Source organism: Heloderma suspectum, chromosome 2 (assembly GCF_057233095.1).
Source record: "Heloderma suspectum isolate Gila_16-S chromosome 2, 16-S_ref, whole genome shotgun sequence".
NCBI classification, from domain to species: Eukaryota; Metazoa; Chordata; class Lepidosauria; order Squamata; family Helodermatidae; genus Heloderma; species Heloderma suspectum.
Genome location: NC_139459.1, coordinates 87,220,488 through 87,240,166, shown reverse-complemented (window position 1 = coordinate 87,240,166; position 19,679 = coordinate 87,220,488). Strand labels below are relative to the sequence as shown.

The 19,679-nt window shown below is 44.4% G+C and overlaps 1 protein-coding gene across 2 annotated transcripts in view; it reads right to left on the bottom strand.

Moving 5' to 3' along the window:
- The window catches only part of SHC3 (SHC adaptor protein 3), a 60,139-nt gene that overhangs the window by 18,081 nt on the left and 22,379 nt on the right, over positions 1-19,679 (bottom strand). For both annotated transcript variants that reach the window (XM_084832110.1, XM_084832111.1), the window contains exons 4-6: positions 8,720-8,839; positions 6,698-6,751; positions 3,860-3,911 (exon numbers count right to left, since the gene is read on the bottom strand). In XM_084832110.1, the coding sequence (XP_084688236.1) occupies positions 3,860-3,911; positions 6,698-6,751; positions 8,720-8,839 (226 nt within the window). The remainder of the gene's footprint in view (positions 1-3,859; positions 3,912-6,697; positions 6,752-8,719; positions 8,840-19,679) is intronic.

Sequence of the window (19,679 nt, the reverse complement as noted above, 5' to 3'; positions counted from 1 at the left end):
CCAGAGTCAGTATTACAACATCTGGTTCTGGGTACACCATGTGCTGGGTTAGGCAAACCCAATTGTCGATGCCTTGTCATCAAATTAGATCAACATCTTCCGGGCCTTAGCCCCGTGGGTGCTCCATTCCCAGATCCCATCCTTGCAGTACTATGGGAGATCGGGATACTGAAGCCAGGCATGCCAGCCTGCATTCCATGGCTCTCCGTACAGGAGCTGCCTGCGACAGAGCAGGGTGTGTGTGCCGCGCATTAGGCAAAACCTCAGCGATAGGATTCATGGCCCTTATCTATAGATCATTGGCCACAATTTCACGCCTCCATAAGGAATAACAGACTATTTGGGACCATAAGTCGCAAGCTGGCCATTTAGTCTTCCAGCCCACAAAGGTGGGTTTCACTGACTCCATGTCAGAATGTAGGTTTCGGCGTGCAAGATAGTGTTGGGCACAGATGTTTGCCTGCATTAGTAAATTAACCACCCTCTCTCTCCAGATACCCCTTTCGGGCTCCGGGGGTAATGGCCCTCCATTTGAGCTTTCCAATAAGACGTTTCCCTGTTCCACGTAGCAGCCCTAACGGAATGCAGGGTTGGTCTGGGCTCACAAGGCCGACTTGTCCCGGAGGGCCTTGATTTGCTGCAAGGTACAGGTCTGGCCCAAAGTAATCCATTTACATATTTGGTGATCAAATTGATCAGCATGGCAAGGGCACGGGAGTGGCCCACGGCCAAACGCAAGTCAACGGATTATGCTCTGGTGGCACCTTATGGGTTTTATGGCATGCCACGGGTTTGAGGAGGGGCCTCCATTTTTATCACTTCAACGGTTTGCTGTTGACTTAAGGGCAATTGTGTAGTTTCCCTTAATGTGCTTCTTCCTGAGACCAGCAGACTCATTGTACGCCGGTACGGGTGCTCTTACATGGGCACGTCTTGATGTCTGGAGCTTCATGAAGAGCTTGTATGTCTTCAGAATTCAGCTTCTGTCACCCTGTCACATTAAGATCCAGTGGCTCCATAGACATGGCATACGGTGGGAGTCCCCTCCTCACTCTGTCCCACCAAGTTTGTCAGTCTTCCTCCGCAGGTCCAGGTGCTGCAAATTGGAGGGAATGACTTTGGCTGTAAGCCAGGCGAGGACCTGATGGAACAGGCCTTGGTTGAGATACAGGTGGTCCGGCATACCTGGCCGGAAGTAGCCTATTGCAGCCCTCACTGCTCCCATGGATCAATGGGAAGGAATGGAATGACGTTGCCAGTGGCAGGGCACGTTGGAAAGTGCACAGAGAAATGGCTTATTGCCAGGTGAGTGAGGTGATGGATGCACCACCCGCCAGGGAATTCTGTGGACATGGAGGGAGCGTTACAGGTGTCCGCCTGTCTCATTTAGTGAATAACATATGTCTGTCTGATCTGCAAAGGGGCCTGCAGGAAGTTCTTCTGCGCAGGTGGGGGGAGTTTCACAAGCCATAGGCTTGTGACTCCTGTGGCGGCTAGGACGGGCAAAACAGGAAAGTAGGGATGGTGTGCATGCAGAGGCACCTTATGGTGACAGGTGACGCCTGAGGGCCCCCCGAACGGGTTGTGCGGCTCAGCGGGGGGATAAGGGTTGCCTGGGAGACCAACCCTACTCACTCACCCAGGTGTTTCGCGGCACCGGGTTGGGGGTGACACCGGAAGGTCTACCTCCCCCAGAAGGGGCAGTCCGGAGGGATGGCGAGATCACCGCCACCCCTCAGGCTGGGTATGTTTTCGCCCAAGAAGTGCCAGCTAGCCGCTGACACAGTTAGATGCCCGTCCTAGTTACCCCTTTGCAGCTATTTCAATAAATGTGGCCCAATTTTCAACCCAAGCTTGTTGTCTGCGTCTTCTTTAACCCATCTCCGCTCGCAAATGCCCTCACCTGGCGCCAGCTTGTCTGGCTAAAAGGGGGGGGCCATTGCGGGCAGGTGGGGTGACATGACGCAGGGGCCTTTGATTGGTGCACCCCAGTGGCAACACCATGCAAGGAGGGGCAGGCTGAGTTGCCTTAAACTCAGCCCCCTTCTCAAGCTCAGCTCTCTGGCTCAACGCAGCTCCCTCCCACCCTCCCCTAAGCAGTGTGGGTTTATTACCGGTTGCCCTTTGGGAATCATATAGGAATTTTTTGGCTCACAGTTCGATTGGCCTATTACTGTGCATCTTTTTTGCCTACATCACACTGTTTTGCGGGTCGAGCGTGTCCTGTAAGGGAATATGGTCTTTATCATCGGTCACATTCCAGTTGTCGGCTAGGACGGGCAAAACAGGAAAGTAGGGATGGTGTGCATGCAGGGGCACCTTATGGTGACAGGTGATGCCTGAGGGCCCCCCGAACGGGTTGTGCGGCTCGGCGGGGGGATAAGGGTTGCCTGGGAGACCAACCCTACTCACTCACCCAGGTGTTTCGCGGCACCGGGTTGGGGGTGACACCGGAAGGTCTACCTCCCCCAGAAGGGGCAGTCCGGAGGGATGGCGAGATCACCGCCACCCCTCAGGCTGGGTATGTTTTCGCCCAAGAAGTGCCAGCTAGCCGCTGACACAGTTAGATGCCCGTCCTAGTTACCCCTTTGCAGCTATTTCAATAAATGTGGTCCAGTTTTCAACCCAAGCTTGTTGTCTGCGTCTTCTTTAACCCATCTCCGCTCGCAAGTTTCTTTTACAGCCACTAGATGACGCTGTGATTATAGTGCAACACTGTACTTAATAGATCAGATTAATAGCCCTTATCGCTTTAACTCCAATCTTTTAAAAAACAGGATAAAGGTCATAAACCATGGGAGGGGGCCTGGAGATTGATGACATCATTAAAGGACCTGCAAACTTCCATGAGAAACCAATCTTGATTGCATGATATAAGCCCTGTGTGGAGAAGCCTGATGAGTCAACAGCAGTTGGTCTCTGCTTCCCTTCTCTTTCTCTACTACAGCCTGATGGAATGGCTGCTGCTATGTGACAGCTGAGAGAGGGGAAAAGCTAAAAGCAGCAAGTTGTTAAGATCCAACTCATTCCCTTACTATAAAAACCACCCAGTAAACCTGTAGGCTTGCTTAAGCCAAGGGCTGTGCAACAGACTAATGCTACCCCCTTGAGAATGGTTCCTTATTTAGGTTTTCTGATTAATGATTACTAGTAAACTATTACTGTTACTAGATAATATAACTGGAAGAGCCTTGCAAGAGCTCAGAGCAAGAGGGGCTAGTCCCATAGTAACTGACGTAGCAACTAAGCAACAACTAGGCTTACCTTAATAGCCCTAAAACTGCTTAGTTACTAGTTCAAAGCAGTCTTCTGCAAGAGCACAGCTCTTTATTATGATACAGGCAAAGGTAGCTCATTCATTTACCACAGGGGTGGGGAACCTAATTGGGTCCAAGGGCTGAATTGCCTTGCCCAGACCAATGAGGCAGGATGGATGACATCAGGGGGCAGGGCCACACCACAAAGTCCCTCCCCCAATGTCATCTGCCCCACACGGCCTATTTTGCTTTTCTCCATGCAGAGAGAAGCACAGGACTCATTTGGTGCTTCCTCCTCCAGGCACTAGCTGAGCCAGGTGACTCCTTTGAGTGCTGCTCGCTGTCCTGACTGGGGTGGTGTGCAGTATATGAATGGACTCATCCAGGACATGGAGGAATGGCTCCTCCAAATGCTGGCTGAATTGCCAGCTTTGCGCACCACTTGCCATCCCGACTGAGGCAATGAGCAGCGTGTGAATTTGGATCGCTGAGGCAGGCTGGAGAATGCTGGGAGTTGGACTTTTTTCTGTCTAAACATGCATAGGATTGCGCCCTTACACTTACAAAAAGAAGAAGGGATTGAATGTTAAGCAGTACCTTACCTCTATGATTAACAGGGTCCTTAGCTACATATGCAACATAGTCTGTTGTATCCTGTTGGCAGGAGAAAGGAGAAATGGCAGGGGGAGGGGGAGGGGGAGAGAAAAGCATTTGCCGTGAGTTTTCTTTTTATGCTGAAACAAAGGTGCATTGCTTTTCATTTGAGTGGTTGCAACTGCTTGCCCATGCTTGGATACCATGGTGACAAGTGTGTTATAAATATCAACCAAATAGAGAGATTAGATCTAGAGTAGATAAATTAGTCAGGCAGACAGTCAGAAACTCCTGCACAGGCAACCCTGCAAACTAATAGAGCAAATCCTCAGTATGGAATAATCAATTCAAAGGCTAAAATTCCATAAAAATTGGGCTACTGTTTATAATATCTATTGAATGAAGGTGTTTGACATATAATTAAAACCCACACCCCTGTAAGGGGATGTTCTCTTTCCCAGCCCAGTCCTATTTGTTTGGTTTTTTACTCAGAAATAAGTCCAAAAGTGTTAAATTGGACTTACTTCTAAATCAGTATCCATGGGATGATAACACAAGTCTCTATCAAATTACACTGGTAGGATCTCTGTGGGCATCAGAGGGATTATCTGTAAAACATGTGCTTAAAGAAGGATGGGGTACCAAGATATTTGCTTTGTGGGGCAGCCTGCTCTGCCACTCCTTATTCATACAGACCAAAACAACAAAGCCTAGTTTTCCTTTGGAAGTATGTCAGGCACATATCATTATACATCTGCATGTTGACACATTCTGCAACATTGGTTTTGCACATTAACAGCTCAGAGTTGTGCTTTTATTGCACTTTTATTTCTGACCACTCAAACCACAATGGCCCAACTGAGACATAATGTAAGAGAATGAACAAGTGCAATCCTTAGACTCGGGTACCCCTCCCTCCTCCCCACCCTCTTTGCACATGAGGGAAGGAACAACAAACTTGTAACTTCATGGCTTCTAACAAACTACATTTTCCTCTGTTGTCCGAATGCAGGAAACTGTCATTTATATAAACTATGGTTAACAAATCAGGATAGCTAACCAAGGCCAAGTCATGGTTAGTTATCATGGTTTGTTAACTAACTATGATTGTACACATTAGAGTTCCCCATACTGATAAAACAGGAAACTGTCTGGCCTAATTACATGCATCGTTAAATGTGTTGTCCATAGCATCAATGGGAGCTTTTTTTCTGTCACTAACTACAGCAATTTCTTGTCAGGATTATTACAGAGGAAGGAAAGGTTAAACCTCCCCCCTTCACCATGCCTTGTGGTCCTGATTCAGAACAGACCCCCTGTGCTTACTATTAATTTTTTTTAAAAGCTCACGTGATGCTTCAGGCAATGCACTTGACATCATGTGCATAGTTTGTTATAAATTATGACCAGATGCTTTACATATACTTCCCTCATGGGAAAAGCATTGAAGGGCGGTGGGGAGAGAGACTGCAGGAGTCCAAGGCTCAGGTTTGCTCCAACTTTGAATGACAGACTGATTTGTCATTCCATGTGAAATGGGCCAATATTTTGTAATTGGGGAAAGGTAATACTTCCTCTAGAAAGTGCATTCGGTGCTTTTGTAAGTTCTGCATAGAATGGAATTGAAGAGTCGTGGGTTTTCAGTGGGTACAGCCTATCATTGCTGAGGACTGTGACAACCCTTTGTCCTTGCTCAAAAACAGCCTGTCACATCTTGATCTTTCTTCAAAGATCTTTCGAGGTCCTTGCTATTTGAGCTAAACAGCACAAACCCAGTGAGTACTAGCCATGTTCTGGCATTAAATGGGGAAAAGCCCAGGCTAGCCATGTTCTGGCATTAAATGGGGAAAAGCCCAGGCTATTGGGGCCCTGAAAGTGCAACTGGTGGTGTGGAATGCTAACCTTCTGAGGCCCCTTTCCAGAACTACATAGACTCTACTATTACTCCTATGGGGACTTTTCTTTTGTTCACCACCACCGTGGGGGTGGGTATAATTTCAGGACAGAAATGGGTGGAGGGGAAAGGTTTAACAGCCCCCTTCCTGGAGCACCCTGTTCCCAATTCGAATTGTGGCTGCACACACTTACTCAAGTGTAAGTAAATCCATGATGTATAGCTATACTATGCGTGATTAAACATTTAGTTTGGCCCTAAGAACACCACTGCACGCAGCTGAAAAGCTGAATCTACAACAGGGGTAGGCAACGTAGTGCCCACGGGCACCAGTGCATCCCCAGACACCTTCCTTGGAGCCCATCAAGGTGCCTTGCCCCTCCCACTTGAACAACAACAAAGACCATTTTCTTACCAGCACCTGGGATCACTTTAAAGCAAAGTGAGGGCATCTGGCAGCTGCCATCTTCATTTCCTATGAATGCCTCTGGGTTTGATGGACTAACCTTTCTGACTAGCCACAACTCCTGTGGCAGCCATTTTGTGGTGGTGCCCAGGACAGTCTTTTAAATTTCCAAATGCACCCAAAAAGGTTGCCTACCCCTGATTTACAACATATGATACGATCAGTTAATGTTCAGGCCACTCTGCCATCAATAATGTGGGGTTTGGAGGTTTCTTTTGTCATGAACTTATTATTAGAAAACATTGACAACTTCATCTTTACTGTAACACCATTGGGAGCACCTTCATATATCACAGGTGTGCGCAAGTTAAACTGAGTGATGATTATCTTCTTTGAATTGCCAGTGGCTTCCCTTAGAATTTAATGGCAAAGGTTTATCTAGTAATATTTCCTAAGCAAGTTAAGTGATCATTTGTGGCACAATATTTTCTTCCATCAAAGCCAAAGGGGAGAGATACTAAACAAAAAAAAAAACCCAAAACTTACCACATCTACTCCAGATGCAAAGGAAATAGACTGCATATGATGGTTTGCTATAATCTGTAGAGAGTTAAGGAAAAGATCAGCATGAGTGTGATACGCAGTCTGTCTATCTAACTTTCCTTTCTTTTACAATGGTGTTCTGGAGTATGTACATAATGTGAAGCAAAATCAGAAGCCAAAAGCAGAAATAACAATAATATCAGCAATAAATTTTGCATATCCCTGAACCTTCAATGACAGCACATCCAGACGGCAGCTCTCCAAGATCTCAGACTGACACCCAGATGCTAAACTGAAAGTCCTGGAATCTGGCAAGGCAGGCCAGCTTTTCTTTTTTACTATCACACAGCTTGATTTCTTCCACACAGACTCTGCAACTCACACTTACTGCTGTAGGCAGTGTGGATGAGCAAAGACAGGTGGAAGCACAGCATGGATCCATTCAGGCAAACTGTGGGGAGCAGCTTGTACTGAATGTCCATCCCTCCATCCCTCATTCAAAACCACCAACTGGATGCCCTTAGAGTCAGAACATACTGAGCATACAGCTAACTTAAAGAAATGTCCATGTTTTCCTAAGGCTGAAGAAGGTGGTACAAAGGGATGAGGACGGTTCCTCCTAATCACAGTAAACTTTGTGGATGCTCAGTTCGAGGAGCATAGGAAGCTACCTTATAGCATCAGAGCATTGTTCCATCTAGCTCAGTATTGTCTGCACCCTGCCCAGCAGTGGCTCTAGCAGGGTTTCAGGGAGGAGTCTTTTCCAGCCCTACCTGGAGATGCTGAGGCTGGACCTTTGCATGCAAAGCCTATGTTCTACCCAGGGATGTCAGAGAAATCTGCAACAGAACCAAATGAGTTTGGATTTTTATGAATGCAACCCATGGATTCCACACTGGACCACTTTTCCTCTGTCAGGCGGTTTCTGCAGACTTGCGGACTGTTTTTCTAACCTTCAGGCATTTTGTGCAAATTGCTTCATAGAAAAATATGCACACACACAAAAACTGGACAAAAATGCACATCTCTCCCATAGGTTAAAGCATAAAAATGCACGGGGGGGGGGGGATTGGTACATTTTTGCATATGCGAATTTGCACAAATTTGGAAACTAAAACAATCCAATTCTGTTGGTGGGTAGATGACGAACGAAAAGCACCTGTCAACCTGTGAAACACAGATGGAATGGATTTTAAACAATCTACATTTCTACCACTGAGCAACAGCTCTTATCTATAGTCCTTCTATGCTACCAAAAAGGGGGTTAATACTGTACCCATTTGCTTAGTTTTTATTCCAATTTTACTTTTATTCTTCTACTAAAACAAGTATGAATTCCATTTGGGAATATTAACCCAAACAGTAATGGCTTTGTTTGCTTTTCTAGAAGATAATTTGAACAACAAAAAAGGAGGTTTTAAAATCTAGTTGAAATCTTTTCTCTCACTCTAGTGCATTTTTTAAAATCTTTCAGGCTTTAAGATGAGGCTCCAGAAAATATATATTCATTCATTTGTTTAAAATATTCATATCATGACAATAAAAATGTATAAAAACAATGGATCTAAAAACATACAAAGCAAATTCACACACTAAAAATAGCAATAAATATCAGAGAATAATACTGTACATTAACCAAATGTTGTGGAATAAGTGCCTGGCCCTTAAATGATAAAACAGTGGCTGCCAAGAGCAGATTTCTGAGGAAACTTCTCTACAGCTGGGGTGCCACAACCAAAAAAGCCCTACCCCTGGTCATAACCCACCTTACCTCCAATGGTGGGAGCATCTGGAGCAGAGGGATGCTTGGAAGATTATCTCAATGTATGGGCAGGCTCAAATGAAAGAATTTGCTCCTTCAGATATACTAATGTATATGTAGTTTGATTGACTTGAATTAGACTACTCAAATGTAAGTATTTACTGAATTACATGAGAATTAAAAATGGAAATCAATTGGCAGGTAGCTAGCAACAAGTATCATGAAACTTTAATAGGAGCAGGAAGGAATGAGTATATACAGACCTGTTTAGAATCAGGAGTCATCAAGTTTAAGCTGGTGGTAGATATATTCAAGGTTATGTTCATTCCTGCAAACTGAAGATTGCTCTTCCCCAAGATACTAGAGAGAGCTTTACTTGGTGGCTGCAAAAGCAAAAATAATATATCTCAGTACTCTATTGACATTTGATGACACCGGATTCCACATAGGATAAATTGAAGCCACCAAAATTTACTAGTCAAGAATGTGATGTTTTAATCAACAATGTGCAGATGCTTTTATCTGAAGTTAGTAAGAAACAAGAGTCAGTTTGAAAGGAAGTGAAACTACAAGGAAGAAAATGTAGGTCATTTCTAGAAAACTAGGGGAAACTAAGGGTGCTTCCAGATGAACCTTTGTTTGTGCAATTGCCCTGCCTTATTCACAGAATTTAACAAGCATTCGAGACTTTGTCATCTTCCATGAGTAAACCCTCTGTGTTTTCCTACTGCTTCTTTTTTATTTTTTCTTACCAGAAAAAAATCCATTAAGGAGAAAAGTCAGAAGAGCTGCACAATGCCTACTGGGTAACCTTGGGCGAGTCACCATCTTCAGCCTAACCCAGCCACAGAGCTGTGAAAATAAAAGGAGGGCTCCATGCACCATGTATGCCACTCTGAATTCCTTGGAGGAAGGGCAGAATATGTTTAAAATGCAATAAATAAACAAACAAACAAACAAACTGAGAGGCATGTGATAAACCTGTGGACTGATGGTGAATTACACGAAAGACATGTAAAGTGGCAACATTCAGAAAAGAAGCTTTTCTGTAACAGCAGGAATTTAAAATCTATTAACTGTAGAAAACGTTTGGACCAAGTTTACAATTCCGGCTACCAATGGAAGTCATTTTAAGTCACTTTACACAGCTGAAATAATCGCATAGTAAACTATTCATGCAAATTCTCCAGGCAGTTGGGACAATTTGGGGGGCACAACCACTTCATTTTGGTCCTTTTGTTGGCACAGAGAAAACTGAGTAGTAAGCGGATCCACACAAACTTACCAAATGATTAACTGCTGCAACAAAAAGAGATTCAAAATGGCCTTCATCCATGCATGTAACATGTCAACCAATGCTAACATTGACACAGATTACAGTTATATTTCTACTTTAATGCTTGTTATTTGCTTTGTTTTATGAGTCCACATTAAGGGACACTCTGCTTTCTGTTTCACTTTTTATGTTTATGTACTTAACTTTCCCCTGTGAATACACTGCAGTAAACTGCTCGTATATTCTCTTGCTTAACAATATTATATGTGAAAGGTCCAATAAAGGTACTGTGGGAGTTCAAGACAAGAGGAGGACCACCGTAAGTGTGGTTCAGAGCAGAGGGTTTTATGGCACTGGAGGGCAGTAGATGCTTTAAGGGGAGACAAGACAGACACTTACATGCTATCCCTCCTTCCAGGCTGCCTTTCAGACATGGTAATCATGGTGGTGCGTCTGCAGGTTATTCGGATTTGAAAGTGCTCTTGGTAAATGTCAGATCAGTGAATGGAAAGATCTCTATTATAAATGATCTTGTCCAAGAAGACCATGTGTCCTGACTAGGTGTGAGGCCCAGGGGAAGTGGACTGCAACGTGGTGCTTACTGTCTGTTTTGGGTTGCATCAGGCAAGGCAGGAGTCACATCAGGACCTTGCATAGTGCACTGCAGGAGCGCTGGCTGGAGTATTCTCCCATAATGAGCTGATGTCCCAACAAAGGCCTTAAGGAGGCCAGCACAGCCTGATCTTTCAGTGACTTCACCGCTGGATGCTGACTGTGTTTCTTAAAGGGCTAGTGTCTGTTTTTTGCAGTCTCATGCTCCTGTGTGGCTGAGGGACAGAAGAAGCTGCACGGGAGTCTTCCTCAGTGTCAGATGATGGGAGAGCTACATCTTCAGGCCAGGAAGGTGTAAAAATGGATGCCAACTCCCCCTGAAGAGGGGTGACTGTGACCCATCTGAATCCAAGTCCTCCTTGGGGTAATGCAGAGCTTCAGAACCGTGGCACCATGCTTAAACATGGCTTGTTTAACTGAGACCTGGTTACATGAAGGAGGTGGAGTAAACATTTATCACTTGTGTCCACATGGCTACCAAGCTGTATATCAACCAAGACTTAAAGGAAGGGAAGTGGGGTTGCCTTGGTCTACAAAGATACCACCCCTCTGAACAGGTACACTGTTTCACAGTCTTCTGATTTTGAGTGTCTTCTCCAGATAGGATTAGGATTCTGCTCAATAGTTTCCTTGCCCAGTCTCAACATTGGTGTTGAGAACCCAAGGCTTTTGGTCCTGGGGAATTTCAACATCTGGATTGAGGCTGCCTTGTCTAGTGTTACTTGGGACTTCATTGGTTACCATGACCAACATATATAATAGGCACACTCTTGTTCTGGTGTTGTGAGGGTGGGGAAGTAGTGATCTGTTGGTAGGTAAGCCAATGATGGTTCTTCTGTCATGGACAGATCATTACCTTATCAAATTAGACCTTATTGCTACTGGTTACCTCTGCAGAGGTGGAGGACCAATTTCCTTGGTCAAGCCCTGGAGACTGATGGATCCTAATGGCTTTTTAAAGTCCCTGGAGGATTAATCCTGTTGAGAACTTGGTGACCCAAGCCACTTACACAATTGTTTCTGATGTCCTTGACCTAACTGCGAGTACAACAGGACAGGGCTTTCTCAGTGGTGGCCCCTCAATTGTGGAGCAACCTTCTTTCCCCTTTGCACCTTACACCTTTGGTTCAGGCCTTTAAGAAAGCCTTAAATAAGTATTTGTTCAAACTAACCTTTCCTGAGTAGCTAGTTAATACATGTGATCCACTCTCAACAACTCAAACTTGACTTAATTTCCCTAATTCTTATAGTGCTGTTATGGAGCAGTACTATCCAGTTCTGTTTCTGTGCCTCCTCTGGTTCTGTTGCACTGAGAGGACCCATCATGAGTGCAACAGGAACTAGCGCTTCCTAAAGGAACCCCAGAAATGAGTGGAAATGCACGTTCCCAGGATGGGACAGGTCAGCAGGTCTCCCAGAAGGGAGCTCCACTGACCAGCGCCATTCCGAAAATGAGCATTTCTGCTCATTTCTGATTACTTTGAGAACTGCAAGGTTCCCATGGCATTAGCAGCAGGTCCCACTAGAGTGCAGGCAGCATTGGATGCTGCCCTTTGTATGTATATATGTGCTTGTGTCCAACCCCTCTGTAGTTTGTAAGCCATTTTTGAAGATGTCTCTCTGAAAAGTGGGATACAAATATATTGAATAAGTAACAGGCATGAGATTTCAAAGGCACGAGCTTTCACAAGTGCCTGAATGAGACTGAAGTGCTGGTGACCTGGGTTGAGTTTTGTCAGAAGACAAACCAGTTTAACAAGGTGAATGCTAACGATGATAGGATCGTAAGGTGTTACATAACAAATGCAACTTTCACCAAGTGATTAAACACACAAATACTAAACAACTGCTAGAGTCTAAACTTCAACACAGTACATAGTCAAATGGAAGAAAGTTCCCTTTTATAGCGAGAGAACTTCACATAAGCCTTTACACAGTAATATTTGCTAATAAATTCCAGTCCTCAGCCTCTCACTGCAATTGCCCTCCAAAAGAAATATCCCTGTTCAAATACAGCAGGTCAGACATAAAGAGTGTCCAGGGGAACTGAAATAACATCCCACTGTGTTATGGATTATAAACTTGAAACTGAAATTATAGGATAGAGAGACATCTGTGGGGACAAGTATACAGCTGTTAGACAAGTATTAGCAGATCCACTGGCTGAAATGGGGGTAAGGTTGCCAGTTCCTGTCCCAGAGATAATGCTTTTTGCCTTAACCATTGCGTGGCAATAAGGAAATGTAAATGAACAAGACCAGTCTTGTTCTTATTCGATGCAAGAACGGTAAATAAATAACTTCAAATTATAATAATGGCACCCCTCTCAGAAAGATATCTACATCTACAAGCCATGCATGACATACTTGCTTACAGTAACCCGCTTCAGCACCTAGTGAAGATAAGTTCAGATGTGCATTTCAGTCACTATGTGCAAAAGTAAGTGATATCTCGTGTGTGTCAAAAATATCCTTCACGCTATCACAAATACAGTGCATTTCAGTAGAGAGTCTCCTGGGAATCAACAACAGATGAAACATGGAAGAATGCTCAGGCATGTTTGAATCAGCTATAACACTTCAGTTAAACTGTCCATGGGCTGACCTACACATTCCGGGGAGTCACATGGGACCCTGCCACGTTAGAATCCTCTGTGCCCAGAAAAGCTGGCATAACAGAGAAAGGTGTTCTGGCCAACCTTCTCTCTACCATGTTAATTTTCCTTTTGCAGAGAGACATTTGATTAAAAAGAGGGGTGCTTAATCGTGTGACTCTCCATTCTGAAATGGTACACTCCGAGGGCATGCTATTCAATATCTGCTTGTTAAATTTGTATCCCGCCTTTCTACCAAATGGTGTCAAGGCAGCTAACACCAATAATACAAGTATAGAATCATAGAATCATAGAATAGTAGGGTTGGAAGGGGCCTACAAGGCCATCGAGTCCAACCCCCTGCTCAATGCAGGAATCCAAGTCAGAGCATCCCTGACAAATGGCTGTCCAGCCTCGTCTTAAAGGCCTCCAGTGTGGGAGAGCCCACCACCTCCCCAGGTAATTGGTTCCATTGCCGTATTGCTCTGACACTCAGGAAGTTTTTCCTGATGTTCAGCCGGAATCTGGCTTCCTGTAACTTGAGCCCATTATTCCGTGTCCTGCACTCTGGGATGATCAAGAAGAGATCCTGGCCTTCTTCTCTGTGACAACCTTTCAAGTACTTGAAGAGTGCTATCATATCTCCCCTCAGTCTTCTCTTCTCAAGGCTAAACATGCCCAGTTCTTTCAGTCTCTCTTCATAGGGCTTTGTTTCCAGTCCCCTGATCATCTTTGTTGCCCTCCTTTGAACCCTCTCCAGCTTGTCTGCATCCTTCTTAAAGTGTGGTGCCCAGAACTGGACACAGTACTCCAGATGAGGCCTAACCAGTGCTGAGTAGAGGGGAACTAGTACTTCCCGGGATTTGGAAGCGATGCTTCTATTAATGCAGCCCAAAATAGCATTTGCCTTTTTTGCAGCCACATCACATTGTTGGCTCATATTCAGCTTGTGATCGACAACAATTCCAAGATCCTTCTCGCTCGTAGTGTGGTTGAGCCACATATCCCCCATCTTGTAACTGTGCATTTGGTTTCTTTTTCCTAGGTGCAGAACTTGGCATTTGTCCCTATTAAATGCCATTCTGTTGTTTTCTGCCCAGCACTCCAGTCTATCCAGATCACTTTGAATTTTGTTTCTGTCTTCCAAAGTATTAGCTATCCCTCCCAATTTTGTGTCATCTGCAAATTTGATCAGCATTCCCTGCACCTCCTCCTCCAAGTCATTAATAAAAATGTTGAAGAGCACTGGGCCCAGGACTGAGCCCTGCGGTACCCCACTCGTTACCTCTCCCCAGCTTGAGAAGGTCCCATTGATAAGCACTCTTTGAGTCCGATTCTGTAGCCAACTGTGGATCCACCGGATCGTTGTTTCATCTAGCCCACTTTGAGCTAGTTTGCTCATCAGGATATCATGGGGCACTTTGTCGAAAGCTTTGCTGAAGTCGAGGTATATGATGTCTACAGCATTCCCACGGTCTACAAGGGAGGTGACTTGATCAAAAAATGAGATCAGATTTGTCTGGCAGGACTTGTTTTTGACAAATCCATGTTGGCTTCGAGTAATCACGGCATTGTTGTCAAGGTGCTTCCAGATGGATTGCTTTATGATCTGCTCCAGAATTTTCCCAGGGATTGATGTCAGACTGACTGGTCTGTAGTTCCCAGGTTCCTCCTTTTTACCCTTTTTGAAGATAGGGACAACGTTAGCCCTCCTCCAGTCATCTGGCACTTCCCCGGTCCTCCATGATTTCTCAAAGAGAATAGACAGCGGTTCTGAGAGTTCTTCTGCCAGTTCCTTTATTACTCTAGGATGCAGTTCATCTGGCCCTGGAGATTTGAACTCATTCAAAGTAATGAGGTGTTCCTTGACCATATGCCTGTCGATCTCAAGCTGCAATCCTGCCCCTTCAGCCTGTACTTCGCCTTTGCCAGGGGGGTCATAGACCCTCTTTTGGGAGAAGACTGAGCCAAAGTAGGAATTGAGCACCTCTGCCTTTTCTTTGTCATCTGTTATCATTTTGCCATCCTTATTTAATAGCTGAACAACCATTTCTTTCCTCTGCCTTTTACTATGCACGTAGCTGAAGAAAGCCTTTTTGTTGTTTTTAGCATCCCTCGCTAACCTCACCTCGTTCTCCGCTTTAGCCTTCCTGACGCCATCCCTGCAATTCTGTGCTACCTGCCTGTACTCTTCCTTTGTTACTTGGCCTTCTTTCCACTTCCTATATGTGTCCTTTTTTGTTTTCAGGTCATCCCTAAGCTTTTTGTGAAGCCACATTGGCTTCTTCTGTTGTCTTCCACCTTTTCTTCTTGTTGGAATTGTTTGTGATTGTGCCTTGAGAATTTCCTTTTTTAAAAGTTCCCACCCATCTTGGACTCCTTTTCTCGCTAGCATTGTTTGCCATGGGACCTTACTGATCATTGTTCTGAGTTTATTAAAATCAGCTTTCCTAAAATCCAGGGTACGCGTTTGAGTACACTCGGCTTTTGCTTCCCTTAGAACCAAGAACTCAAGTACAACATGGTCGCTTTCCCCCAGAGTTCCTGTAACTGCTACTTTATCCACTAAGTCATCTCTGTTGGTTAGGATCAAGTCAAGGATAGCCGATCCTCTAGTTCCTTCCTCTACTTTCTGTAGGAGGAAGTTATCCGCCACACAAGTCAGGAATTTCCTGGAGGGGCCATGTTTTGCAGAATTTGTCTCCCAACAAATATCGGGGAAATTGAAGTCCCCCATTACTACTACATCATGCTTCCTTAAAACATTGGCTATTTGCTTTTCAAAAGTTTCATCCTTGTCTTCTCCTTGATTGGGTGGCCGGTAGTAGACTCCGACCACCAGGTTCCTTTTATTCTTTGCTCCATTTATTTCAACCCAGATGCTCTCGATGGGGCTACCAAGCTCCTCCTCCTGTATTTCTGTGCAGAGATATGTATTTTTCACATACAGTGCAACCCCGCCTCCCTTTCTGTTCCTCCTGTTCTTTTTGAACAAGTTATATCCTTCAACTGCTGTATTCCAGTCATTAGAGTCATCCCACCAAGTCTCAGTTATACCTATCAAGTCATAATTTCCCTCCTGTATTAAGAGTTCAAGTTCGTTCTGTTTGTTTCCCATACTCTGGGCATTACAATAAAAGTACAATAAAATATAATAAAATACAATATAACAGCAATAGAATTTTTAAGAACAAGCATTTAAAAACAAGGTGTCTGTGTGCAGAGCTTGGCTTTCTCTTCACTGCTTAGAAGGAGCTTGACTGATCCTTCCCCTCTAACTAATATCTTTCTCAGAGAGGAAAATCTCTTTCCTAAATTGTCAAGATATGTGCTACATATCATCCATTGCAACTGGTGCAGAGAGTAGGGCTCCAATTGGTAATATCTGGAATCAAATGAGAGCCCTAATCACTGAAGGAGCCTTTGAGGGCAAATCACAATTCTTCAGCTTCTGTTTGACATCTCTAAAGGGGGAGTCTGAATTCCCTGCCTCATATAGGTTATTAGAATGATGAATGGTACGTGGCTTGTAAACAGTTAGCAAACTCAATGTGCTATAAAAGAATTAACAATAGCTGTGTGGCACAAAACAGGAGTTTCTTTGGACTTGATCTTATTGCCCCACCCTAAGCTGAATAGCTATGCCGTGCAGGGCCACCCAAGACGGACAGGTCAAGGCAGAGAGTTCTGACAAAATGTGGTCCACTGGAGAAGGAAATGGCAACCCACTCCAGTATTCTTGCCAAGAAAACCCCATGGAACGTATCACAAGGCTAAAAGATATGATGCCGGAAGATGAGCCCCTCAGGTCGGAAGGTGTCCAATATACTACTGAGGAAGAGCAGAGGGTATTTCCAAGTAGCGCCAGAAAGAGTGAAGCAGCTGGGCCAAAGCCGAAAGGACACTCAGCTGTGGATGTGTCTGGTGGTGAAAAGAAAATCCGATGCTGTAAAGAACAATATTGTTTAGGAACCTGGAATGTCAGATCAATGAATCAAGGTAAGCTGGAGGTGGTCAAACATGAGATGGCAAGATTGAACATCGACATCTTGGGAATCAGCGAACTCAAATGGACAGGCATGGGCGAATTTAATTCAGGTGACCATCATATCTACTACTGTGGGCAAGAATCCCTTAGAAGAAATGGAGTAGCACTCATAGTCAACAAAAGGGTGGGAAAAGCAGTCCTGGGGTACAATCTTAAAAACGATAGAATGATCTCAGTACGAATCCAAAGCAAACCATTCAACATCACAGTAATTCAAGTCTATGCCCCAACCACTGATGCTGAAGAAGCTGAGGTTGATCAGTTCTATGAAGACCTACAACACCTTCTAGAACTAACACCAAAAAAAGATGTCCTCTTCATCATAGGGGATTGGAATGCTAAAGTAGGAAGTCAAGAAATCACCAGGATAACAGGCAGGCATGGCCTTGATGTACAAAATGAAGCAGGACAAAAGCTAATAGAGTTTTGCCAAGAGAACATGCTAATCATAGCAAACACTCTTTTCCAACAGCACAAGAGATGACTCTACACATGGACATCATGTGGTCAATATCGAAATCAGATTGATTATGTCCTTTGCAGCCAAAGATGGAGAAGCTCTATACAGTCAATAAAAACAAAACCTGGAGCTGACTGTGGCTCAGATCATGAGCTTCTTGTTGCAAAATTTCGGCTTAAATTGAAGAACGTAGGGAAAACCACGAAACCATTCAGGTATGACCTCAATCATATCCCTTATGAATATACAGTGGAGGTGAGGAATAGATTTCAGGGATTAGACCTGATAGACAGAGTGCCTGAGGAACTATGGACGGAGGTCCGTAACATTGTTCAGGAGGCAGCAACTAAATCCATCCCAAAGAAAAAGAAATGCAAGAAAGCCAAGTGGCTGTCTGATGAGGCTTTACAAGTAGCTGAAGAAAGAAGGGAAGTGAAAAGCAAGGGAGAAAGGGGAAGATCTATCCAACTGAATGCAGAGTTCCAGAGAATAGCAAGGAGAGACAAGTGGCTGGGTGACCAGTCAGATGGGCGATTAATAAATTTAATAAATAAAATAAATAAAATAAAACAAGAAGGCCTTCTTAAATGAACAATGCAAAGAAATCGAGGAAAACAACAGAATGGGAAAGACTAGAGATCTCTTCAAGAAAATTGGAGATCTCAAGGGAACGTTTTGTGCAAAGACAGGCATGATAAAGGACAAAGAAGGCAGGGACCTAACAGAAGCAGATGAGATTAAGAAGAGGTGGCAAGAATACACAGAAGAACTATACAGGAAAGATCTTAATGTCCCTGATAGCCATGATAGTGCGGTCACTGAACTTGAGCCAGACATCCTCGAGAGTGAAATCAAGTGGGCCTTAGGAAGCATTAGTAACAACAAAGCTAGCGGAGATGACAGTCTTCCAGCTGAGCTATTTAAAATCCTAAAAGATGATGCTGTTAAAGTGCTGCATTCAATATGCCAACAAATCTGGAACACTCAACAGTGGCCACAAGACTGGAAAAGGTCAGTTTACACTCCAATTCCAAAGAAGGGCAACGCCAAAGAGTGTTCAAACTACTGCACAATTGCGCTCATTTCACATGCCAGCAAGGTGATGCTCAAAATCCTACAAGCTAGGCTTCAGCAGTATGTGAACCGAGAACTACCGGAAGTACCAGTAGTTCGAAGAGGCAGAGGAACTAGAGATCAAATCGCCAACGTTCGCTGGATCATGGAGAAAGCAAGAGAATTCCAGAAAAACGTCTATTTCTGCTTCATTGACTACGCTAAAGCCTTTGATTGTGTGGATCACAACAAACTGTGGCAAATTCTTAAAGTGATGGGAGTAGCAGACCACATTACCTGTCTCCTGAGAAACCTGTACGAGTGTCAAGAAGCAACAGTAAGAACCAGACATGGAACAACCGAGTGGTTCAAAATTGGGAAAGGAGTACGACAAGGCTGCATATTGTCACCCTGCTTATTTAACTTATATGCAGAGTACATCATGAGAAACGCCGGGTTGGATGAATCACAGGTCAGAATTAAGATTGCCGGGAGAATTATCAACAACCTCCGATATGCAGACGATACCACCCTAATGGCAGAAAGTGAAGAGGATCTCAAGAGCCTCTTGTTGAGGGTGAAAGAGGAGAGTGCAAAAGCTGGTTTGAAACTCAACATTAAAAAAACGAAGATCATGGCATCTGGCCCCATCACTTCCTGGCATATAGAAGGGGAAGAAATGGAAGCAGTGACAGATTTTATTTTCTTGGGCTCCAAGATCACTGCAGACAGTGACTGTAGCCATGAAATTAAAAGACGCTTGCTCCTTGGGAGGAAAGCTATGGCAAACCTAGACAGCATAGTAAGAAGCAGAGACATCACCTTGCCGACAAAGGTCCGTCTAATCAAAGCTATGGTTTTCCCAGTAGTAATGTATGGCTGTGAGAGCTGGACTATAAGGAAGGCTGAGCGCCGAAGAATTGATGCTTTCGAACTGTGGTGCTGGAGAAGACTCTTATTAGTCCCCTGGACTGCAAGGAGATCAAATCAGTCAATCCTAAAGGAAATCAACCCTGAGTGCTCATTGGAAGGACAGATACTGAAGCTGAAGCTCAAATATTTTGGCCACCTAATGCAAAGAGAAAACTCTCTGGAAAAGACCCTGATGCTGGGAAAGACTGAAGGCAAAAGGAGAAGGGGACGACAGAGGATGAGATGGCTAGATAGCATCACGGATGCAA